A 26,617-nucleotide genomic window follows, 5' to 3' on the forward strand; every position below is an offset into this window, starting at 1 on the left:
GCTGAAGGGAATTCCAGAACTACCTCCTGGAATGAAATAGAAGCCCACCAAAGCTTCAGATGCACATCTGCCAGTTTAGCTTTCTGCTTGAATAGGATCCCATTTTCCCCAGCACTCAAAGTACTTCCGAGGTTTCAGGTGGGGATTAACTGATGAAATGATTCTGCTGTGGGAACAGTGTGAATCGAGATTGTGGTGTGCCTGTATTGCTAACGCAAGTCTGCATGAGGAATTGACATATTGTCAGACCGTTTTACCAGTTTTTCTTCCCACGTTGATGTGGCTTAAAAATTAAAGACATAAACAAATGAATAAATATTCATTGAGAATACACTGTGTGCAAAACACTGCAGTAGGAGCCAGGTGAATTGCAAAGAAGTGTGAGGTGCTGACCCCAAAGAGGCAGGCAAGGTGGAAATGTATATTTAGTAAGAATGATGGTGGTAATACAGTGGCTATCACAAATCCGTGTGTACTCAACTGTAATGTGGGCAATATAGTGAGACAGGGCCAAGGGAGTATTAAGATGTTTAAAAATCAGTTTCCTAGTCAGTTTTATATTTTTGGTTTTATATGGATTTGGCTGCCACGTGGAAGCATTTAATATCCGAGATATCTTTTATGGTGTTTTTGCGTCTCAGCATCTAGGAGGCAATCTGGTAGAGCGGGAAGAGTACAGACTTCTGAGTCAGGAGAGCTGTATTTGACTCCTTTTTTTCTGGCATCAGTTGAGTGTGCGATCTTGGACAAGTTACTTTAATTTTCTCAGCGGGGATAAAAGTAACCACCCCTCAGTCTTGAAACCAAGTTCCCAGTCTTACCCGGCCTGATGGTTTTTTGGGTTTTTTGTTTTGTTTTGTTTTGTATTTTTTTTTGTTCTTTCTTTTTTTGGCCACACCAGGCGGCATGTGAGACCTTAGTTCCCCAACCAGGGATCGAACCCACACCCCCTGTAGTAAAAGCTCGGAGTCTTAACCACTGGACCGCCAGGGAAGTCCCCCTAGCCTGACAGTTTTTCAAGTGATTAATAGATATTTGCTTATTGAGTCAATAAATCAATATTTTTATCACCTATTTGTGAATATTTATGACTACAGATATTTACTAATTCATAGATATGCAACACTGGCTTTTCTTAATGGCTTTCCGTGTTTATTCACAAAAATTGTTTCCAATATGTTTTAAGTTTTATCAAGTGGTAATTGGTCTAGAGAACAGCATGTACAATAGAAATACAATGCGAAGGCTTTATGCAATTTAAAGTTTTCTTGAGGCCACATTAAACAGAGTTTAGAAGCATCTGAAATTAATTTTAGTATTTTACCTAGTCCAGTATATCTAAAATATTATCATTTTGACACGTAATCAGCATAAAAATTATTAATGAAATATGTTATATTCTCTTTTGGGGGAATAATTCAGTGTGTATTTATCTCGTACCACCAGCACATCTAAATTTGAATACCAAATTGGTCAAAGATACTTGATCTCTATTTAGATTTCATAAAACTTACAGTTTAAAAAAAAATAGTTTTACGTATGCAAATTATTTACAAACGTACCTAAAATTTTTCCAGTAACGGAATCAAGCATCAGGTTTTCAATTTTAAACTGATTAAAATTCAGTAACTCAGTTGCACTAACCACATTTCAAGCGCTTAATAGCTATATTTGGCTGGTAGTGAACAGCACAGGTAAAATTATCTTGAATTATTTTTCAGTAGGTCCCCAGACTTTTAGGCAGCAGAATCATTTCATAAAAAAATAAAGATGTTCTAAACCTGGATTTCATTTTGGGAGTTACCTTATACTGACTATGCTTAGTGGTGACTTCTGGCACTCAGCTTGTTCTGCCTGCTAGATTTATGACATCTCCTTTGAATGAAGCCCTCTAGATTAGCCTAAGGAATGTTTAGTTGCTTTTAAAATGCTGCAGAAAGATCGGCGTTTTTTCATAGTAAGCATCTGAATCCATTATCTTTGCAGATGAATAGTCTGGGTCTCAAGCTGCTTGACTTGCCCAAGATCCCATGGCTAGTTGTGGGGCAGGTATCCCTTAAACCTGGACTTACGGGTCCTTGCTGCTCCTTATTTTGCCTCATTTAGGTGCAGGTGGATCCCTGATGCCCTTGCTTTGGACACTTAACATCTTACCTGAAGGAGGACCCTTTCTCAGGCCATATTTTTTGATTCTCAAAAATATCATCAACCCCAAATCCAAAGTGGAGTGTGGAGACCATATTGTAGACTGAATTGTCTCAAAGAATCCTTGGGCAGAGCAAGGTTGTGGAGATGAAGGTCGTGGAGAAAGAGGCTTCCTTAGTAGTAAGAATGTATGCGGCTAAGTGCCTTCTTCCTGCTCCTTCACTGACTTGTAAAGGCAAAGTTTAACTTAATAGAAAAACAACCATTACAGTCCTCAAAATAGTGGTGCTCTTACTATGTACATTTCTGTTGTATAAAGTTCTCTTTTGGAAATGTCTCTTTTTTGCTGCTAAATAAAACCAGTAAAGATGATTCATAAGCATTGGGTGGAAATGGATATGGGATACTTAGCTGAATGATTCCTCAACGTTCAATGTGACTGGTTTTTAGACACTGTTGGCTCCTATATGCTTTCTTAATGAATAGTCAAAAGGGATATGAGCTAATTCCTTGAGCTCCTGCCATTAACTATTTCACCAGAATTTACATACTTTATAGAAAAGGTTAATGTTTTCAGGACTGGCCAAAACTTCAAGTTCAGAAATCTTTGTTTAAATGATGCTTTCTTAGATGCAAGTAGTTGTTTACTCTCGTTTTAAATGTACCTATCTGAGCTCCTATTGTCAAGTTTATTGTATTAAGTATTTAGATGTTTTGGATAAAAATATGAAAATCCTCGAAGTTTTCACCCTCTACTATTGACACACTAGTACATCGTGAAGACGCCCCCTTTTCTGTTCTGGGCCGCTAGTCAGAAATGTCCTTACAGACTATTAAGGGTTTCCAGGAGGCTTACTCTGAACTAAAGGCAGGTATTGCCCTGTCTTTGGCATTGTCATTAATTGTACGAATGCTTTTAAGAATTTTTGCAGCTATGAAGCGATCATTTGTTACACATCTTACCTTTTGATTTTCTGCATCCAGTTTGCTGAGGGTTTAAAAACTGAACAAAAACCTGCTTGATTTGTGTGTAAACAAAAGTTAGACTTGGAGTAGGAACTTGCATTAGACTCTGTATAAAGTACTTGGATTTTGTGACATCTCTTTGGGCAAAGAAGCTGTGAGGCTGTTTTAAGATGAAAATCACGTTCAGGACAAGGTAAGTAAACCCCAAGTTTTGGGGGGTTACTTCCTGATTCTTCATTATGTTTTGAGTTGTAAGTATGAGGTTACCAACTTGATAGCTCTGTTCAAGATGGTAACTATTTTAAACTCTCCTATGCATTCCCCTGTCTGGGGAGACAGTTTACAGGATACTCAATTATCATTTATTATTAAATATTCCCAGAGGCCACCAGTAGCTTCCAAACCTGGCTGTACATCAGAATCACTTGTGGAGCCTTTAAAAAAGACAGATTCCAGCCTCACCAGAAGTTGGTGAAATTTGTACTGGAATTTGTACTTTTTAAGAGCTCCCCAGCTTTGGGTAAATGGGCTTTTGTCAGGCCCCTCCCCCCAAAATAAATGAGTTAAATGCAAGAAGCAGGATCAATGCAATGTTCCTCCAATATAGAGTAATAAAAAGACTGTAGGCCAGGGAAAGATCCAGTTAGGGATTGCACTTAATAGCTGTGGGACTGGGGAATGTCACTAAGCTGATTCATCATCAGAGAAAAGTTTCTGGAGAGAAAGCATTTAGAGTATTGCCAACACACGTTAAGTTCTTTCCCTTCTCAGTAGCATAGAACCCCTTCTGATTTTCCTCTCTAAGGTTGGGCTTAAGTGCACCTGGTAATTTACAAAAGCATGGGTGATACACAGGTTTAAAGAGAGCCCCTGTATAGGTTCAGACAATCTGTATACAATAAGTATTGCACACCTGTTGGTAGAATACTGCTTTAACAGTGGCTGGGTTCCAGAGGCTCCCTGTGCCAAAACAAACCAGTATTTTCCTAGAGTCCTTCCTGGCAAACATTTTGGGATTGCGTTTGTTTGCTGCATATGTCTTCAGGTAATGACATGCTTGGCAGTGTTTACCTACAACTAGAAGCCTGTTTGATAGCCATTACCTCCAAGCATAATGACACATTGTCTTTTAAAGGTTCTCTGCCCTTACGGTTTCCACAGGGAAGGGGCAAGGCTGCACGTGATGTTTGCTTATGTTGTACTTAATTTGGTTCCTACCCTATGACAGCCTCAGAGGTTCTTTGTCTCTGAAAGATTTGTTAATCCAAGTGAATGAATATATTCTGTGCTATGTTATCTCATGGAAAAATAGTGAAAAGAGATAATCCTCTTGACACTGGCATCTATCATTAACGGCCACATTTCTGTGGTAATATTTTAACACTTGCATTTACTAAATTTCTAGAAAGACTAGTGTGCACATGATTATGCAAATAAAATGTAACATCTCATTACTGAAATATTTCATTAAATATATCCCAAATTGGTTCTAAAGCCTCAGTGAGAAATGTTGAGTTTTTAAGACCAATGATGGGGAAAAAAAAGAATTATCAGCTTGAGTTTCCTATGACTTTAGGGTTTTGATTGATATAGGTTGTGTTCAGTGTCACCATTTTAAATGCTGACTTTTTCTTCAAGCTGGAAAAATTTCTTGAGTTGGTGTCTGAAGGATATTTTTTGCTTCCCATAATAGACTAGATTGTACATTAAGGAAGGTGAATACAGTCTAATAGGCTACATTTGATGAGAGTGGTTATATAATCTAACCTTCATGCCAGTAAAGTAGCATGAAGTAGTATCAGTCGGTCAGTAGCCTAGAAACAGTCTGCCAAAGCAATAAGGTTAACTAGACACACTGAGGAACGCCCTTGCAACTTGTAAGCTTGTGAAGATAGAAGCAACCAGTTTGGACTTTCACTTGCCCTTAAAAATATTTGCAGTCAAGCCACCATGCCACACAGAAACAGAAAGGAAATTTTTATGAATATTAGATTAACTTTTTTTTAACATCTTTATTGGAGTATAATTGCTTTACAATGGTGTGTTAGTTTCTGCTTTATAACAAAGTGAATCAGTTATACATATACATATGTCCCTATATCTCTTCCCTCTTGTGTCTCCCTCCCTCCCACCCTCCCTATGCCACCCCTCTAGGTGGTCACAAAGCACTGAGCTGATCTCCCTGTGCTATGCGGCTGCTTCCCACTAGCTATCTATTTTACATTTGGTAGTGTATATATGTCCATGCCACTCTCTCTTTGTCCCAGCTTACCCTTCCCCCTCCCCGTATCCTCAAGTCCATTCTCTAGTAGGTCTGTGTCTTTATTCCCGTCTTGCCCCTAGGTTCTTTGTGACCATTTTTTTTTTTTTTTTTAGATTCCATATATATGTGTTAGCATACGGTATTTTTCTCTTTCTGACTTAACTTCACTCTGTATGACAGACTCTAGGTCCATCCACCTCACTACAAATAACTCCATTTCGTTTCTTTTCATGGCTGAGTAATATTCCATTGTATATATGTGCCATATCTTCTTTATCCATTCATCTGTTGATGCACACTTAGGTTGCTTCCATGCCCTGGCTATTGTAAATAGAGCTGCAGTGAACATTTTGGTACATGACTTTTTTTGAATTATGGTTTTCTCAGGGCATATGCCCAGTAGTGGGATTGCTGGGTCGTATGGTAGTTCTATTTTTAGTTTTTTAAGGAACCTCCATACTGTTTTCCATAGTGGCTGTATCAATTTACATTCCTACCAACAGTGCAAGAGGGTTCCCTTTTCTCCACACCCTCTCCAGCATTTATTGTTTGTAGATTTTTTGATGATGGCCATTCTGACCGGTGTGAGATGATTAGATTAACTTTTAAAGTAATAAAAAGCATCAACTTTTAAAGTCATCATTCAATTAATATTTGAGGGTTATTATGGAACTATCAGTTAAGCATGCCAGCAGTCCAGTGTATGTTATTGATTAAACTTAGATTACATTAATATCGTTTAAAATGCCTAACATTTATGTAACATCATCGGGGGACAAATGATCTCTGAGTAAATTTCTCCAAGTCATGAAGCTTAACCCTTGAAGTGTCAAAACATTTCAATTTAATAATTTTGAATAGAATTCTTTGTAAAGTGTACTTTATTATTCTCTGTGCTGTATCTGTGCTATTGTATGCTATCTTAATTTAACCATGTCTAAATGAATTCAGATCATCAGCACATGTATTAATTATTAAAGATTCATCATATATGGCTACCTTTAGCGCTCTTGAAATGTTAAGGGCTCTCTCTTGTTATACTAAAATATCCTAAGGCTGCTATCCTTCCCAAGTTTTATGTCTGCTTTTTGTCGTTGTTTTCTGATTTTTCTATCAATATCAGCCATGAGCTGACAGCTGTCACTTACTCAACTGTTAGTGTGCTGTAGGAGCCTTCACCCATCCATGATCTGATGTTTTCAGTCTAACATAGATTGAGGCAAGGGCAAGATGGTTAAAATGATGTGTACCGTAGGAGAAATAAGCTCTGAGTGGAGATGGGTGAGGTGAGGTGGGAATTCTTAATAACAAAGACTCTGAGCTTTAATGGATGGACTTTGCGTCATCTGTTTTGACTCTAAAAGACACCTTCTATTACTCATTAATTCAACTCTACTAGGCATCCAAAGATGAGAACAATGTGGTTTATGCCCTAAGGATGTTCCCCAAACTGGTAAGGGCCAGGTTACCACAGAAGCACGAACAAACCATGGAGGGCATCAAAGGAGACTAGACTCTCTGGCATTCAGCTGGGTTTGGGATATGTGAAATTTCTGGATTAAAAAGTAGATTACTTGGGGGCTCCTCCTAAATGTATACAAAAACAAATACTCTAAGGTTACCATTGTTTAGAAGTTCCAATTCATAGTAAGGAATGTACTAGAATAAAAATAAGTGTAGTGACTCGAGTCTGACAACCCTGTATTTGAATGACCTTGAGCAATCTTATTTTTAATCCTTTTCATCAACTGTAAAATGGAGTTGGTAATGCCTACCTTATAAGGTTGCTGTGAGGATTGAATGAAGTAATACATGAAAAGTGCCTGGCAGAGTACCTGAATCCAGTTCCATGTCTCACTAATGTTAATTCTTTTTTCTACCTCTTTCTCTCTTGCACTTCCCTTAAATACTGTTTGGTAATTGGTATCTGTAAAAAGAGTGAAAAAATAAAATGATAGATACTTTTTTTCTTATTGGTATGAGGCTCTTTTAAGTAACTTTTTTTAATTGAATGACAGTCACATCATTTGAAAGGTTGATCTAATAATAGCACTAGAGACTTGAAGCTGACAAAGTGCAAATTTTCAGTTGAGTCTTGATTCCAATTTAGATCCAGAAAGAGGAGAATTGAAGAAGAATTCTTATTACTCAAAACTCAGATACCTCCCTAGGCACACTTGTAATTGTTTTGGCCCCTTTTAGCAAAACATAAACCAAATGCCACATAGGCATCTCAGTCAACTCTTTAAAAAAGGCGTTATAAACCCTGGATGTGTAAGACACAGTGGTACCATGGGGGCATCTTTGCTGGTGTTTAGCTTGCCTGAAACACTTGGAGTGTTCATTTTGGTAATGTGGACATTTTTCTCCTTCCTGTGAAATGTTTCCGTTCATCAGTCAATTCCCCATACCATGCTGTTTTGTAATTCCAACCTATGTTGCTAGAGCAAACCTTCAATTACCCTGAGCAAATCAAAAATAGAAAATGACTTGGGTTTTGTGCTCTTCACAGCTGTGTTAGTGAAGAAATAGATTTTCACTGACCCTCATAAAATTCTTCTGCCGGAAATAATGCCCACTGAAAGATCAGTTAGTTACACTTCTATTTTGTTTTTAAGTAACTTTGCATTTTCCTTCCCAATCTCCTCATTGGCCTAAACCTGTTTTCTTTTGAAGATAGAACATTCAACGCTCACCAATGTTGGCTCCTTCTTGGTGTTATAAATTAAGTTTTTAACAAGTCGATTTCGGCTGTGCCTTTTAAAATAATATAACTATAGATTTAAACCCAATCACTTTCCTTTACTCGTTATGTTAACAGATGTTCAGTGTTTCGTTTTCCTTAAGGGTGTATAGTTTCTCACTGACTCTTGGCTTCAAATAGGGATTCTCTGCTGTTGGTTTTGTCTGTAAGAACTTAAGCTGTTTAAAGCTGTTCACACTTGTGGCCAAGAGATCCTGGTTCCCAAAGCAACGGTTTATCACCCACCCTGTGTTATCTTTGCTCTTGTATTTCTTTGGTCCCAGGAACACTCCTGCGGCCCGGTGGGTCGGCTGCATGGGTTGTGTGTGGAATCGGAATGCGTGAACTGTTTGTGGTGCGCTGTGGAGGTCAGGCTCATGTTCCTGGAGTGCTGTAAGCGGCTTGACTAATCTGGCAGCATAGTATGTTCTTGCGGTTAAATATAGACATACAGGCACTTTGCTAGTTGCGGGTCACTGTCTTACTGTGCAGCTAAAAATTGTCCCATTGGTATGAACAGCGTGCCCTGGACGGAAGGCCTGTTTTAGTTTGTCTTCTACTGTAGGTCTTTAGCACCTGACTAAAAATACACCTTGAACCAGAAATAAAAGAGCCCTACCTTGTGGCCGAGACACTTACGGTGGCAGAGAGCAGGAGGACCATGGACTTGGTCATTCTCTTTTTCTGCTTTGGAACGTAGTCTGTGTTAACGGTTCCAGACTGTGAGTTCGGGCTCCTTTTCAGGCTCATGGAGATTACGACAGCTTGTTGGAGACAATCCTGTGTGATCAGCTTCATAAAAGGGCTTGGTAGGTATGAAAGGCTGTGAATTGTGCAGAGTGGGTAACTGGTTATGAAGCGCTGGGTGTAGGGAGGATTTTCCTAAAGCTTACCATGGATGGGGGTGGGAGGAGCACCTGCATCTCCATGCAGGGAATTACTTATAATGTCACTGTTCAGAGACAAGAATGATACCCTTTAGGGTTTCTGTTTGGGATTGCAATGTTTCTGAGGTAAGATTTGGTCAGTTTTATACATGAGTCTATGGAACAACAAAGCCATGATGTCATGGAATTTTTCTGTGCACTGAAGTTTCACTAAAAGATTCGATATGACTATCTGTTCTATAAAATTGCTAATCTGTAAAAATTGCTAACATGTATTTGGAAAATAGTCAATACCATCACATTTAATATTACAGCAGAGGTAGGGTTTATGCTTGATCTCTTCTAAATACTGTTGTAAATATCCTTATTTGTTTTCTTTCAAACATTGAAATGGGCCTAAAGCAGTTTTTCCTTTGCTTTTGGCCTAGCCTTCTCCAACATTTAAAAAATGTTTTTTCTTTTTTATGAACTAAAAAACAGGATACCATATGTTAACCAACATTAACTGGGTCCAAATTGCATGCTGCTGCCTTTTCTTTGTGCAAGTAATAGCCTGGTTACATTAGCTCTAGCATAACCTTGTAAGCAATATTGTACAAGAGTTCCAAAAATTTAATGAGAGGAAACTTCCATGACACAGAGTTAATTACATGCATCTTGGATATCCACCATTTAACTTTCTATTTAATGAAGGTGGAGGAAAAGTTAATTTGTAAGTGGTAAAGGCACAACATACTGCTCTAATAGAGAAGAAACATTTTGTTTATTAATGATTTGGGAGACTTAATTACTTGTCAATTATCCTACACTATCTCTAATGAGACTATAGATATTTACATATAATACCATTCTGTTTCTAGGAATAAAATCTCTATTAGTCATTAATTTACCCCTTATAGTTTATAAAAGTGGAGTGTATGTTAGGAAACTTTTATTCTCTCAGGAGATTTTTTTTCATGTATAACAAGCATACAAGTTAAAAGACAAAACGTATGGATGCATTTGGAAAAAATGCTCCATTGTAATAGGACTTATGTGAAATGCTTAATACTTTTGTTGTTTGATGTCTCTTGGAAATGTTACTGACCCTTGCTGTGTTACCCCTGGACAGACCACTCCCATGCTCTGGTAGCCATCTCAACTTCTCTTTAACTCATTGTCTTTCTTGCTCACAATATATAAACTTAACTGCTAAGAGATCAGTAACAACTAATATGTTTTCTATGAATTGGTAGATTTATCATTGCCTTAGATGATAAACTTATGGTAGGCATGTATCAAGTGAATTTTACAGTCATTGTACAGTTCCATAACTACTTAAGAATTTAATAAAACCTAAAATATTTTTTATTAAATGAGTTGACATCTAAATAAATAAGCACATATGAACCAGGAATTTAATAAGTATTTTGATCTTGACAAAATCAAAAACTAACCAGACTATAAAGGATTTCAGTTATTCAGTTAATTCATGGACAAATTATAGAGTTTCTATAGTATACCCTGCACTGGAAGTCCTTCTCTCACTCTAGATGTTGCAAGCATATCTTGTGTTATCATATGTATTAATAATGTATATGCATAACATCTATATTATACATATGTATATGTAGATTATTGCATACATATATATGTGTATATATTTTATAGTAGAATGCATATTGTAATGTATATTATACTGATGTGTATGTATATTTTTTTGCAGAGTAGCATGCTTTATTTAATTTAATTAATTAATTTATTAATTGGGGGTATAGTTGTTTTACAATGCTGTGTTAGTTCCTACTGTACAGCAAAGTGATGTAGAGTTCCCTGTGCTATATAGCAGGTTCTCATTAGTTATCTATTTTATACATATTGGTGTATGTATGTCAATCCCAATCTCCCAATTCATCCCACCCCCTGTATGTATATTGTTATAGGATATATATTATATTAACAAAGACATATGTAGGATCGGACTCCTTTTCAAGTCCCCTCACCTCCCGCCCTGCATCATGTAGTCTCCAAGGGTATCCTGAAGGGGAACAGCTAAAACTTTGGTTCGTGACCTTTAATGTCAAAAAAGGGCAGTGCCTGGCCCTGCTTTCTGGTGGCCGTCCCCACACATCCAGCCTGCCCTGTCTTCATTGTCCCTTCAGGTTGGGTCCCTGTGTCATGCGCCCGCTAATGCAGCTGCAGAAACTTCTGTTCTCTTACCCTTGATTCTGGCTTAAACATGGTTCTAATAAAATAGTTCAAGAAGCTGGGTCTGTCCTTTTGGGTGGACCTGAGTCTAACGCCTAGACAGCAGCCTACAAATGACTGCTGTTCCTGCAGCCTCTAGAGCCTTCTTGGCCATGACCCACAGTGAGAAACACATTTTGCGTTATGGCCCAGAGCACACACACACATACATATCTGTGGGCACAGACAGAGACTGGAAACAAAAGTGTCGCGAAGCAGTGCTTTGCCTCACTGTGCAGGGTGTCCTCGCTCTGCTGTTTTTCCTTCTACAGTTTTCTATTCTGTTTCATTGCAGTCATGCTGGTCAGCACCCACTCGGTTGGTTTCATGATTGAGTAATGGGTCACAACCAGCGCTTGACAAACTCTGCCGTAAAGATTTCATAAGCCAGCCATCCTCAACACACCATTAGTCAACTTCTCTACTGAAATGACGTGCTGTCGTCCTTGATATAATACTCTCCTCCTGGGCATCTTGGTGCTTTATTTGTCAGCGTCCTGTTAGGTGGCAGAAAGAGCTCTCCCAGTAGACTTGATGTGAGTCTTGGGTTGAATATAGAGATGCTAGGCTGGAGACAGTTCGTGACCCTATATATCTTAATGCTTCCTTCCTCCTTAATGCAAAAAATATTTACTGAGTACTGGCTATTAAGCTGGAAAGTGAGGATACAAGAGGAATTACACAAATTCTTTGCCCTTGTTGTACTTAAGTGTAGTAGAGGAGACAGATAGAAAACAAATACAAAATATATCACTATATATCAAGAGGTGGCCGGCACTCTGCAGGAGGGCAAAGCTGGGTAAAGGGGATGGAGGCTGTCAGCAAAAGGAAGTGCCAAGGAGTGTCTGGCCAGAAGAGCCTCTCATAAAACCAGAAGGAAGTGAGCAAGAGACACCGTGAGGCGTCCTTTTCCCCCACTTTGCCCTCATTCTCTTCTGCCTTGAAGCCTTCTCTGACTGTATCTATCGTCAGTAATTTCTAGGTCTCAGTGTCAATGTCACCACCCCAGACGGTCCTGCCCTGACCCCATAGTCACAGATATGTCCACCCTGTCTGTCTGTCTCTCTCTCTCGTAGGATTTTTTTTCATTGGAGTATAGCTGATTTACAGTGTTTCAGGTATACAGCAAAATGATTCCGTTATATATATGTATGTTCTTTTTCAGAGTCTTTTCCATTATAGGTTATTACAAGATACTGAATACAGTTCCCTTTGCTATACAGTAGGTCCTTGTTGTTTATCTATTTTACATACAGTAGTGTGTATCTGTTAATCCCAAGTTTGTAATTTATCCCTCCCCCGCCCCCCTTTCTCCTTTGGTAACCATAAGTTTGTTTTCTGTGTCTCTGCGTCTTTTCCCCCTGTTTCTCTCTTCAGCAGCCCTCATAGCACTTCGATATGTGGTTCTCTTTCTGGGTGTATTTATTATGTAATGCCTATCTCCCCCACATACCCCACGTACCATCAGCTGTATGAGGACAGGAGTTGTACCTGCCTTCCCCCCCTGCAGCTGGCACACTGCTTGGAGCAGAGTGGGCTTTTAGTAAATAGTTGATGACCGAGTCAATGAACAAATTAATGAATGCTCTCCTAAATTCATGTGCTCGTCCATTGACTCATCAACCTGACACTGTCTTGTGGCACCTTGTGACTGAATGTACTAAATTTTAAAAATCTTTCAAATTGTCACTTTAAATTTATCTTTGTATTCTCCACTGAACTTTGCAGAGCACCTTATCCATATTAAGGACTCATTTGTAGCAAATTGATTAACTGATTGCATTCATAGTATTTTCAGACAAAAATATTTCTGAAATATCATAACACAAGTATGAAAAAGGACACCTAGGGAAATGACATCCCACCTGTATTCACCCTTGCTGTGTGTTGTAAGTGTAAATGCTCCAAGATACACACCATTCGGTCCAACACAGTTAATGTGAAAGGATGTAGCTGGACTTGAAATCTTAGTGAACATTCTAACTTACGTGATCAAACCTAGATTATAGATGGTGTTCAGTTTTCTTATATAATAATTTATTTTTTGAATTGAGGTTCTAAGATAGCATTCCTTCATTATTGCCCGCTATAAGGCAATAAAGGAAGCTTTTTACAAATGAGCCTTATCTTTTAAAAATGTTTTATTATGAAAAATTTTCAAACAAACACAAAAGGAGAAAGAATAGTACAATATACAACGCATCTCCATCACTCAGATTTAACAGTTATCAAGATTTAATCATGTTTACTTCATGTATACCTTTTTTCTCTTAAGTATTTTGAATCAAATATGGACATCATTTCATTGAACTCCATATAATCAATATACAGTCTAGAAAATATAGGTATTTATTAACCTGCCCACAATGCTGTTATCATTCCTAACAAAGTTAACCATGATTCTTTGATATTACCTAATATCCAGTTCATATTCAAATTGCTTTGTCATTTTTTTAAATGTCTTCTAACAGTTGGTTTGCTCAAGTCACGATTCAAAGAAGGTTTGCACGTTATATTTGGTTGTTCTGTCTCCTAAGTCTCCTTTAATCATACTATTTTTATCTCTTCCATTGATTGGTAGACATTAGTGCACTTTGCTTATAAAATGGACCCAATTCTGGATTATTTCACTTGCTTCCTTAGGGTGACATTTAACTTGTTCCTACATCCCCATTGTTTCTTGTAAATGGATATTAGCTCTGCTGTTTTGAAAACTTGATGAGCATGGACATAGGGCAAGATACAATTCCCTCTCTGCCCTGCTGCTCTGTTCTAGCGCTAGGAGACTGGGAACCCCTCTGCTATTCCCAGGAATACCTAGCCAACAGTTTTCAGTGCTTGGGGACAAGAACCCTGACTAGTATCCTGCCACAGGGGGGGAATTTTGAGAAAGCTTCTAGAGTCACTATTCTAAAAAAGTTTCTCCAATGCCTTAATCATTATAACATCTCACCAGGGAAACATATCTTGCATGATTTTCTTAATGGAAAATCGTGATGTGACAGGATTTCAGATCATCTCTGTAAGATGTAGGACCTTCCTTTCTGCTCTGATGGGCCCTATACAGGTTCCCACCTTCATTGTTTTTCTCAGAGTTGGTACAGTGATCTTTAATTTGTGTTGTCCCTCAAACAGCCCTTTTTCAGCCCATCCTACACAGCAATATCGATCAGCATTCCTCCCAGAAACCTGCTAGCTCCAAATAGAATCCAAACTCGTTGACTTGTCATCCAAGATCTTAATTCTAATAATAAGAATTAAAAACCTACATTTTTTTCAAGCCAAAGGTATTTATTAGGATGATGAAAAAACTGTAAAGTACTGAATACTTTTTTTTTAAATTTTTTATTTATTATTTTTTATTTTTTTATTTTTTTATTTTTGGCTGTGTTGGGTCTTCGTTTCTGTGGAGGGCTTTCTCCAGTTGCGGCAAGTGGGGGCCATTCTTCATCACGGTGCGCGGGCCTCTCACCATTGTGGCCTCTCCTGTTGCGGAGCAGAGGCTCCAGACGCTCAGGCTCAGCAGCCGTGGCCCATGGGCCCAGTTGCTCCACGGCATGTGGGATCCTCCCAGACCAGGGCTGGAACCCGTGTCCCCTGCATTGGCAGGCAGACTCTCAACCACTGCGCCACCACGGAAGCCCCTGAATACTTTTAAGTGATATAAAAAGTGGGTAAGGCAATGAATATTTATTATTGACATGATATAATGGCAAAGGAGAAAGACTAGGGAAGAGGAAGTTGTCATTTGGATAGAAAATTCCCCTTATTGTCTCCCCATTAAAAAATTATGCACAGGGGCTTCCCTGGTGGCACAGTGGCTAAGAATCTGCCTGCCAATGCAGGGGACACGGGTTCGAGCCCTGGGCCGGGAAGATCCCACATGCCGCGGAGCAACTAAGCCCGTGCACCACTACTACTGAGCCTGCGCTCTAGAGCCCGCGTGCCACAACTACTGAAGCCTGTGTGCCTGGAGCCTGTGCTCCACAATAAGAGAAGCCACTGCAATGAGAAGCCTGCGCACCGCAACGAAGAGTAGCCCCTGCTCGCCGCAACTAGAGAAAGCCCGCGCGCAGCAACGAAAACCCAACGCAGCCAAAAATAAATAAATAAATAAAATAAGTTAATTAAAAAAAAATTATGCACAGGAGGAGGTCAAGATGGTGGAGTAGGAGGTCGAGGAACTCACCTCCCTCCGTGATCTCATCAACAATACATCTACATGTGGAACAGCTCCCACTGCAAACCAACTGGATGGAGACTTGGAGAAAGACAAACACCTACATTTTTATAGGACTTAGGAGTTGAAGTTGTTCATATATATACTTGTTCAGTGATTTCATTCACACGAAGACTGGGTACTGTGGAATCAGATGGGTGTAGTTCCATTAAGTAAGCACAATGGTTTAATTAATTACGCCAGGCATTGTGCTCAGTGCTTGAGATAAAGACAAGATGTGGTCCTGTTCTTGAGAACTTCTCAGTTCCTTGGTGAAGACAGAGTGCGTGTGTGCTGTGAGGGGGATGCGTGGTGGGAGGGTGAGGGAGGAGAGGACAAGAGACCCTCAGCAGATGCCTCCAGGCACCTGCCATGCTGAGCCCTCCCGTGGGTCGCGCCTTTCTCATCTCTGCCTGTCAGGGTCCTACCTGTCCTTGAAGCCTTGGGTCAGATGCCATCTATTCCACAAAGTCTGGCGCATCGGTGGCCGGGAACAGAGTTGATGCCTCTGTCCTTCTAGGTCTACTACAGGGATTTGTGAAAGGCAGACTCTCAGCACCTAATGTTTTTGAAAAAATGTTGACACGAGTCCTGAATTTACAGCTAGGCATGAAGTCAGGTTTCCTCTTGTGTCTACCTGGAGTGTAGGGAGTTGCCAGTCTCAGAAAGGTGGGTGGGAACCAGAGCAGAAATGGAGGTAGACCTGGAAGGGTCAGGAGTATTTGTCAAGCTTTCCTCTACAGAGAAGACAGACAATGGAATCTCACTGATTTATATTAATTCCAGGGAAGGCAAGTGTTTGAATAAGTGATGTTTTATGCGGCGTCAGTGCATATTTTTATACAGTCATAGAATACTGGAGCTAGAAAGGACAACGAGGCCTGGCCTCTTTAAGAAGGACAGGTAAGGAGAGCAAAGACCAGTTGTTGCAGCTTCCTCTCCCAGGGACACACACAGCTGTGCTGGGGCTCAGACCTTGGACTCTCCATTCAGTGCTCTTCCTCTGTTTGGCCTACAAAGCATTAACTTAGTTGGAGTTCATGAAGCATATGTTTTGCTATAGGCAAAAGGAATGAAAAATACTTCTGAAAAACACAATGTAGAAACAAAGTGAAAAAAAATAGTAATGATAATAAAAACTTGCATTTTCAAAAAAAAACACTTCTATCAACTGGATTAATTGGTCCCCTTTGCTTTCCTCAGAGATCTCAGAATATGGTCCCCAGGCCAGCAGCATTGGCATAACCTGGGAGCTGGTTAGAAATGCAAATGCTCGAGCCCCCCACCCCAGAGTCCCTGAATCAGATAGGGCCCAGCCTTCCAGGAGAATCTCATGTGCAGAGTTTCTGAGCACCCCTGATTCACATCAAAAGGCAGCAAATCTTTTTCAAAGCTAACATAAAAGAATGCAAGGCCTTGTCCAATGTATCATCAATTTTAAATTAAGGAATTTCAAATTAATGAGACTTTACTGCATAAAATGAGCCATAAGAGGAAGACAATAAAAAGGAGAAAATACAAGAAAGAGGAGGAGAGGATGGCCAGCGAGGGCCACATGAATGAGAGCCCCTTGTCAATTCTGTTCGGGAGAAGACGGAAGTTGAAATTGAGGATTATCCCGCCTCTAGCAGGTTATTCTATCTCCTTTTGGTGAGGAAGGACCTTGAAATGTCAATGTAACCTCATCTTCCTTTGCTCACAGATCTTGGCAAATGTTCTTTCAGGCTCTGATGACAGTACTTACTTTGAAGATCAGGGGAAAGTCCATGTAATTGCATCTTAGCAGATGACAGACGTTTATAAAGGAAATCACTGAAGTGTTACTGTCATTTCTCTAAGATAAAATACTGGAAGGTAAAGGAAGAGAGAAAGAAAACAGGGCAGTGACTTGATGCTTACTCTCTCTTTACTGAACTTTTTCACTCTCTCCAAGGTATTCAGTCTTTGGGAGACCAAAGACAAAAACAGTTTTGAGAGGCAGCAGATTGAAGTAAACACAGAGAACTGTGCCTTCAAGTTCACTTGCTTCTTCTTAGGATAACAACCAGTTAAAGGTTATATCATCAGGAAAGAATAGTCTCTAGACCTTTCTAAGGTGTGTCATTAATCAGATTTCATATGTTTATATGGGTCCTCAATTCTTTTTTTTTTAAGATTTTTTTTGATGTGGACCATTTTTTAAAGTCTTTATTGAATTGTTACAATATTGCTTCTGTTTTATGTTTTGGTGTTTTGGCCGTGAGGCACGTGAGATCTTAGCTTCCCGACCAGGGATCGAACCCGCACCCCCTGCGTTGGAAGGCGAAGTCTTAACCACTGGACAGCCAGAGAAGTCCCGGGTCTTCAATTCTTGATTCTTTTTTGTACTCCTAGCCTTTCTCAGCCTCCTCTAATGGCTAAAAGATGCATTCAAGGTCAAGAAGACATACAACTTGGCAGGGGACCCATGGCTGGAGGTTGTATGAGTCTTTCTAGAAAATAACCATCTATACTAATCCATAAGAAGCCTCATTCTCCAAATTACAACATTTATATTTTATCTTGTCATCCCTTGAAGTCCCCAAACTAGTTAATGCCAGGGGAAAAACCTTGTGGGTGGGTAAAGGGACTTATATTATTTAGTTTTCATCACAAGCAACTGCTATGTTTTAAGACAGGGTGATACGGGAAGCTCACAAGATATGCTGTCAGGTAAACATGGGTTCAGATCCTGAGTCAACCACTCTGTGACCTTGGGAAAATCATGTAACCTCTCTGAACCTACATGGTCTTATCTGTAAAAGGGAGATTGTTTGACCTTCTAGGATTATTTTTGAGGATTAAAGATATTAATTGTCCTAGAGATATCTTGTGAACCCTGAAACTTGAAGGAACACAATTTGAGAACTATAGAATAGAGAGCTAAATAGTGTAAGAGAAAGCAGGAATGTATTTAATCAACAAAAATGGGAGGAACATTTCACATTATTAGAACTTTATGGAAATTAATTAAGCAGAACTTAACATGTCTTTGAATATATTTCTCTTCCAAGGCAAAAATTATTTCTGAGTATTTTTGCCTAGTAGTCTTTTCTTGACCTACTTTGAAATATATAATATTATTTAGGAATCTTCTATCCCTTAAATATTTTTCTGTTGCTCAAGCTAATTGTTTCTTCTTATCCCAATATCTTCCACTTCTCCTTTTTATTTATTTATTTATTTATTTTTGGCTGCATTGGGTCTTCGTTGCTGCGCGCGGGCTTTCTCTAGTTGCGGCGAGCGGGAGCTACTCTTCGTTGTGGTGCACGGGCTTCTCATTGCAGTGGCTTCTCTTGTTGTGGAGCACAGGCTCTAGGCACGCGAGCTTCAGTAGTTGTGGCGCACGGGCTCAGCAGTTGTGGCTCACGGGCTATAGAGTGCAGGCTCAGTAGTTGTGGTGCACGGGCTTAGTTGCTCCGCGGCATGTGGGATCTTCCCGGCCCAGGGCTCAAACCCATGTTCCCTGCATTGGCAAGCGGATTCTTAACCACTGTGCCACCAGGGAGGCCCTCCACTTCTTAATAATACTCTTCAGAGGAAAATAATTCATCTGATCATAGTTGGAGGGTTTTTTCTTTTCGTCCTAATTTACTTTTCATGACCCTCAGGGTTTCTGGTCATTTTGAGTACTTGCAGTCCCTTTAAAATGCCATTTCTTAAGTGCCCTCATAAATGCATTAGTGGACAATTTATTATTGATCTATACACAGTGTGACACGTTCTCACAGTAGCTGCGTCATCCTTGGTTTATGTTTTATGAAATGTTCCTGTAATCCCAGTAAACAAAATGAGTCTTACAGGAAAGGAGGGATTGAGGGGGGGACGTATGGCCCTAAAGAAGGACCCAGTTCTTGGTTACAAAAGGGGTTTGCTCTCCAAACCTCCAAAATGAACGAGGCACCGAGAACCAGCAGAAAGAATAACGTATATCCAACTGTGAACAAAGAAATCTAATCAGTTTACTCCTATTTTGAAAGATAAGGTTACTTAGATCTCTAGAAAGTAAAGTTGTTTAAATAGACCTCCATTTCTAGGAGGAGTACCTACTTTGAACAGTTACTACATACTATCTCAGGATACTTTAAAAAAAAAAAGTAAACCATTTTCTTTTTCAAATGCTCAGGGTATGGTTCCAGTAATGGGAACATCATTGAGTGTTTTGAAAAGCTGGCTCTTTGCTTGTCTGTCTTTGTAAGCTGCTGAAGAGGCGGCAGAGATGGCCCCTTTCCTGAGTCCTGTACTTTGTGAAGGAGGTGAAGAAGCCGTGTGTGTGGTCAGCATTTTGATTCATGCCCTTCACAAGCTGGTTAAAATTCTCATTTCCAATCCAACTGACACAGATACAGGCAGGCCATAGGGATGGATCAGAAAAGCAGACCCTGCCTGAGCCAAGTGCTCTGGGTTTTTTGGCCACCAAGAATGCACGTGTCTTTCATCCCTCTCCACAACAGTTGTAGACTGTAACATCTAAGCACCTTTGGGCAGATAGACAAGAGCAGGTTCCTCTATTTGCTCACTCAATTTAATTTTCCCTTTGTCTTTTAGAACGTATTGCAATCTAACACATTTTGTGTGTGTGTGTGTGTGTGTGTATATACACACACATGAAATTGCTGATTATATGACCCTGCCTCAGTAAAGTGTAAACTCCATGAGGGCAGGACCCATCTGTTCACTGCTGTCTTCCCAGTGCCTAGAACAGAACCTAAAGCCTCAGCCCTCATTCATTAAATACTGGTTGAAGTGAATGGGTGAAAGAATGAATGGATGGTAGGCTATAATGAGCAATGGTATTAACGTGTCTGAAAACCTAACTGAGAGAACCAGTTGCTCTCCTGTAACATAGATCGCCACTTCTAGCCTCTGGGGCACTTACACGAGGAAACTCGTTACAGCCTTTCCTTTCCTTAGTGTCACAATAAAAATGTAGCTGCACCATGCGTTTTGGGGCTGTTTGTGCTGGTGTTGCAGTTAGGAGGTTAGGAATTCGGGGAAATGTGGGTAACTCAGGGAAATTGTACTGAAGACCGTAGCCAGCTAAGAGCAGTCAGGCTAAAAATTAAGGTATTAGTCGATGAAATTAGGGGAAAAGCGAGTCACCTTCAAAAGATCATCACTTGTGGTCAGAAATAGATCTAATAAAGAGGTAACAAATGGGCTGCAAAAACCTAGAACAGACTTCTAACAGATTAAGGGATGGAGCCTGCTGGATAGAAGAAGTAGACACCCAGTAAAGGGGGGAAAACACCTCCTGAAACCATCCAGCAGAACCAACTGACACAGAATTTAGAATGAAAGTAATAAAATAGCCTCAACAAAACCCATTTAAGACAAAAGAAGAAATAGAACATGTTTCATCCGAGATTAAAATGTAAATGGGAAAATAAAAGCAAAGCAAATTTCTAAAGATTCAATAGTTAGAGGCCTGATTAATATTTGAAAGTGATGCTCTTCTTTTCAACCCCACCTCAGCTCCCCACCCGCCCCTAGGAACACTGATTTCAGTGACTTTCTAGGGACATTGAGCTGTTGTGTGAATACAGGAAGATGAGATGAAGAAGAAAAGGAGAGAGGATAAAGGCAGATGGAGTTGAAGCTTCAAAATCCATCACATACAAGAAATTTAAATGAGAAAAGTGTTTACTCCAAGTTAAATTGTTCCTTCCACTTGTATTTAGGTGGGGAAGAGGAGATAATGACCTGTCAGGACCCTTTTATCCTAAAGGGGTAAGAATGAATGGATGGTAGGTCCCATGTTAAGAGGATGGTCCCATATTTCCAGAGGTCCCATGTTAAAAGGATGCTGACCATCTGGAGAAGCTGGGTGGACTGCGGCAGAGCCCAGTGGCGGGCAGGGCCTAGACCCAGCCAGTGGAGGAGAGGGTAGTGACCGGACCCTAAAGTGTAGACGGGCTTGCTTGCCCGGCTGGATAGAAAGCAGGGAAAGCAGTGGAGAGAAAGAGACTCAAACTGTAGGGTCGTCCCTCAGTGTCCACGGGGGATTGCTTCCAGGAGCCCTGCAGATTCCAAAATCCACGGATGCTCAAGTCCCTTATATAAAATGGTGTAGTATTTACATATAACCCAGGCACATCCTCTCCCGTATATTTTAGTTCATCTCTAGATTACTTATAATACCTAATACAATGGAAATGCTATGTAAGTAGTTGTAAGTACAATCAATGTAAATACTATGTAAATAGTTGCCAGCCCGTGGCAAATTCAAGTTTCGCTCTTTGGAACTTTCTGGAATTTTTTTTTTTTTTTTTTTTTTTTTTAACATTTTCCAGCCAGGGTTGGTTGAATCCACAAATGCGGAAGCAGAGGAGACAGAGGGCAGACTGTAACTGTCTGCATTTGCAGAGCTGGAAAATGGGGCCTTAGTGTGGCAATTACTGAATTAGTGGTTGGTTTATATGTTTCAATGAAAAAGTAGTTTTTGTTAAAAATCAGACCTGTGAAGAAATAGATGTAATTTTTGAGAGCAAAGTTTACCCCTTAATATACCAAAACTCTTTTAGTGTTTTCCTTTTGAAATGGAAACCTTTTGCAAATTTATATCGTTGTTTTCCTCACCTTCTCAAATACAGGACTAGATGTTGAACTTGTTCTAACCTTTCCACGGGACTCAGGCTTATCATCGTGAACGCTAATCATGACAACCTGCAGGATGGAGATATCCTTGCCCCCAGTGTCATGTTCTGTGGCCCTGTGCTAAATGGCCTCAGGCAACTGCATTTTTAAGTTCTGGCGGCTTTGGAGAGTTGTGCCTTTTTTCTTGTTTTGCTGTTGGTGCATCTACCCATAGATGTTGTACCTTTCCCTTGTAATTTTCAGTTTCCAGACTATTATGAACTTAGAAACCAGACAATTGATCTTAATTATGTGTAGATTAAGGGCAAGCAAGTGCTGAGGGAGGATATAACGATTTTTTTCCAATGGTAGTGGTCGAATGTTTAGTGTGAACTATGTGACTAAATTTCGAGTACCAGGAACATGTATTTTCTGCTTCTCAACTATATTTGGTAACAATATATAATTTGAGTCACTGAAAGGTGCCATGAAAATTATCCTAACAAAAAGCTAGAATTTGTTATGAATTACGGTGGGATGAAGAGGGGTTTCTAAGACTTGGGAGTGGATCTAGTTCAAGGACACTTACCCATTAACTCTCATGGCATCTCCATCTGCCCAGCTGGTCTGTTTGCAGCCAGAATGATGGGCACCCTCTCCTTGAGTCGCTTTCAGCTCTGACACAGGGCTCTGCTGGGCTTGGATAGTTCCAGCTCACTAAGGCTGTGCACACAGACTTTTGTACACACAAGGATGTCTGGGCTTTGAAGTATAGGCAGATACCATTTTTTATGATAGCAGTGAATTGGTACTTTGGCCTTTTAAATGGAAGAGTTGTCTGGGAGACATTCTGGTATCTGCATTTCAGCTCTTCTGGTTGAAAATGCAGCTTTGCAGGAGGACTGCTACAGGTCACTGTTAGGAAAATTCTCTCACTATAGTTAGGACTTTTAAGCCCCAGAGCCTTATGATTATGGATCTGGTCTTGCAGTTGTATCCCATCCACCTGATTATTGCTGTCTTCTAGAAATAGATTAAATCCTGTGGAAAACTAAAGGGAATAAAAAGTCCTCCACTTAGACTTCTTCAGTTTGTTTCAGTCTCAGTCCTATGGCACAGTGCCCTTGATACATTAGAATGATATCTCGTGGAGATCCCACGTCCTTCTGTAGGTTGGACCTGGGAGGCTTCCTACTTCCACCAGGTTCTTGCACTTAGGGTAGGAGGTAAGGCAGAGGAATGGACTTCATTTGCATCACCTGATTTTGAATATGCTCTTTAGAATTAATAGTACCTTTCAGTAAGCTGCAAGGAGTGCCATTTACTAATGACTCTTCACTGCAAATGTTTCACCCTGTTCCTTTAAAACTGTGACCACTGATTCTTCTCATAGTGTACCCTCCTTATGAATCACTTCAAGGCATACAGAAATAAAGTTAGATGTCATTTATTTATTTAAAGAGATTTATTAAGTATTACCTGTGCGAAGAACTCTGTGTGAGATCTGGGAGGCTACAGTCTTGTGAGGGGACACAGAAAAGTATATGGTTCAGTTACAGAGCCAGCCCTCAGCAGAACTGCGTGACTGATTGATAATGATTCCACCTGTCAGCTCTCTCTGGAGCCTTCCTTAGGTCATGCAGGATGTGCAAGGCCAAAGCGCGAGAGTTAAACGTTTAAACCTTGTCATACAAACTGACCGGTGCGGATTGGCCTGGTGGAGTAGGTTTCATGGAGATGAGAGTCAGAGTGGTTCTGAGAGGCCAGGAGGATTAGATGAGCAGAGGAAAGTGGAAAGCAGCAGCTGAGGGACAGCAGGAAGTTGCAGGTGAGGGCGGTGTACCCCTGGGCCAGCCGGGGCCGTCAGCGTGACTGGGGTGCATTCAGAACCAGGCCATGTGCTTGAGGCTTGATGATGAGAATTGAGAGCCGTTGCACATTTTGAGCAGAAATGTGTTAGAATTAAGCTGAAGGAAGATTCGTTTGGTATGTGAAACGAGTGAAGTTAAGCCAGCAATGGGGCTGCCATAATAATCTAGCCGTAGGTTTCCAAAGGCCTAGACTAGGATGGAGCTAGTGAGAATGGAGAAATGAGAAAATGGAATCATATACAACCGATTTTATTTTATTTTTAGAACTTGAGCGGCCATATTCTTAAAGTTTAGTGGTAGTTGAGATATGGGAAGACCCTCCAGATGTAAGGGAGTCCCCACCTGTATGGCAGGTTAAATGAAGTGGAGAGGAGGGGACGTTAGGAAAGAGTAAGAAAGATGACAGAGAATCTACATGACGTGAGGACATGCTGGTAATTCCATAAAATTAATAAAATTTTTGCCTGGCTTCCTCAGAATTTGGCTTGAGATAGAAAGAAGTTTAAGAGAAGCCTTGAATTTATTTGTAGTTTTTTTTTTTTTTTACAGCTAATCTGTTAAAACCGCCTTGACCTAATTTTATTTATTTATTTATTTATTTATTTATTTATTTATTTATGGCTGCGTTGGGTCTTCGTTTCTGTGCGAGGCCTTTCTCTAGTCGCAGCAAGCGGGGGCCACTCTTCATCGCGGTGCGCGGGCCTCTCACTATTGCGGCCTCTCTTGTTGCGGAGCACAGGCTCCAGATGCGCAGGCTCAGTAGTTGTGGCTCACGGGCCTAGTTGCTCCGTGGCATGTGGGATCTTCCCAGACCGGGGCTCGAACCCATGTGCCCTGCATTGGCAGGCAGATTCTCAACCGCTGCGCCACCAGGGAAGCCCTTATTTGTAGTTTTGAGAAGAGAGTGTTCAGCTTTCATGGAGAACTTTTCCCCTCCTTTATTATCGATGACATACCCCCATTCTCTTGACAGCCAAACCAGTGTCCAAACTGGAAATCTGCTTTTGTTTTTCTTGACTCCTCTCCTTAATCTCTGTATCCAGTCACCCAAACTATCTAGTTTTCCTTCTAAAAGTCTACTTTATCATCGTCCTCTCCTCAGTATACCTAATGCCTGTCACCTAAGCTCACCTACTCTCATATTTCTTCCATTGAATATTGATAACTGACCATCTTACAGGTACTTAGATGGAAGGGGCTAGTCCTTGTTAGAATTCAACATGTCAAAGGATAGTCAAAAGTAGAGAGACATGAAATTTTCATTTATGAATAAAAAATTTTTTTTCTGTTAACTGTCAAATTAAAGCAGTGGTCTGTCTGTTGCATCCTGAAAGGAGGCCACTCACTGGAGATTCTGATAATGGCCTCTGTTCAAGATCTAATCCAAGTAGGGAATCTGCACATTTTATAAACAATGAGGAGGGGCATCCCAACTTGAACCAAAGAATGGTGAGAGGGAAAAGAACCCACACCTTGGATGGCATAGATGGCACTGCTTGAGCCTTTTATCTTTCAAGAGGGGCATCCCTTTCAGGAGCAAGAGCCAGCTGGGCTTCTGAAAATTGCTTCTTGGAAACTTCTGGAAGGGACGACCCCAGAGTCTTTTCCATTATTAGAATGAATCACAGAAGACAGAGTGCTCCTGGTTATCAGGAAAACCAGGACAAGGAATCACTTGTTTTCCCCTAAGCATTTTCTTAGTCCATTTCCCTGGAACATAAAAAAGAAGCTAAAAACATCCTAAATGTTTTAGGATTTATCAGCTGTATTATGTCTTCGCAACACGATTTACCTAAAGCAATGTGGTAACCAGAAGTATTTCAAGATAAATATGGCATCAGACACACTTACGTAATCAAAATAGCTAAATCCTAACACCATAAGGCCAGGCTATGATATTGAGTACAGCATTCTTCATGTGATTCATATCCTTATATTTATGGTTTAACACAGCCAATCTGAATATTGATGATGTTATTTTCAGCCAGTAAGAATATCCATTCTATTTTTTCAGCTTCTCCAGTTGGCAACGGTTATATCAAGCCTCCAGTTCCACCTGTATCTGGCACACAAAAGGAGAAAGGGCCACCAACCATGTTACCCATCAGTGTGGACCCAGACAGCAAACCTGGAGAATACGTCCTCAAGAGTTTATTTGTCAACTTCACCACTCAGGCTGAGCGCAAGATTCGAATCATTATGGCAGAACCCCTGGTGAGTATGCACAGGAGACTTGCGTCTTTTTAAATTCATCTTGACACTGAATATAGATTTTACAGCTCTAAGAAAGGCTGGATGGCTTTCCCCCTAGTTTCCAAATGTTTGATACCATAGGTAATTTTTTAAAGATAATAGTTCAGTTTGCTGATTTAAGAAAAAAATTGTGGATCCAGGACTTCAAAACAATCCTTAGACAATACAGTTCAGCAGCACGCTTCACCACTGCATTTCAGGACAAATAAGCATAATTTAACGTTAAGCATAATTTAACGTTATTAATCATAGAAAAATTGTGTTCATAGCCTCTGCTGTGTCATATACTTTAGTCAAAATCTTTTGTCCTATTTTTAAAGTAAAAGAAAAAAAAAATCATCATTCTTCAAGGGCTGGCCTGAGCTCCTAGTTTGAGAACATATGGTCTCAGTGACATCTTATCCAAGGAAATTTTTTGTTGAGTCATTCAGAAATACCACTCTGTTATCT

The 26,617-nt window shown here is 40.1% G+C and overlaps 1 protein-coding gene and 1 long non-coding RNA gene across 6 annotated transcripts in view; one reads left to right on the forward strand and one right to left on the reverse strand.

Annotated features, from left to right (window-relative positions):
* FRY (FRY microtubule binding protein) overlaps window positions 1-26,617 on the forward strand; it is a 329,207-nt gene that overhangs the window by 96,016 nt on the left and 206,574 nt on the right. For 4 of the 5 annotated variants that reach the window (XM_082366277.1, XM_082366278.1, XM_082366279.1 and 1 more), the window contains one exon: window positions 25,929-26,128. In XM_082366277.1, the coding sequence (XP_082222403.1) occupies window positions 25,929-26,128 (200 nt within the window). Of the gene's footprint in view, window positions 1-7,098; window positions 8,927-25,928; window positions 26,129-26,617 lie in introns of those variants that run through there. The other variant, XM_082366280.1, reaches the window with a different exon arrangement.
* Window positions 10,762-15,195, reverse strand: LOC309616107. The gene is made up of 2 exons (XR_014237285.1): window positions 14,867-15,195; window positions 10,762-14,541 (listed from the first exon to the last, which is right to left on the reverse strand). It is a non-coding gene; the product is annotated as an uncharacterized lncRNA (long non-coding RNA).

The sequence above is a fragment of the Balaenoptera borealis genome (genome assembly GCF_965194805.1).
Source record: "Balaenoptera borealis genome assembly, chromosome: 18".
Taxonomy (NCBI): Eukaryota; Metazoa; Chordata; class Mammalia; order Artiodactyla; family Balaenopteridae; genus Balaenoptera; species Balaenoptera borealis.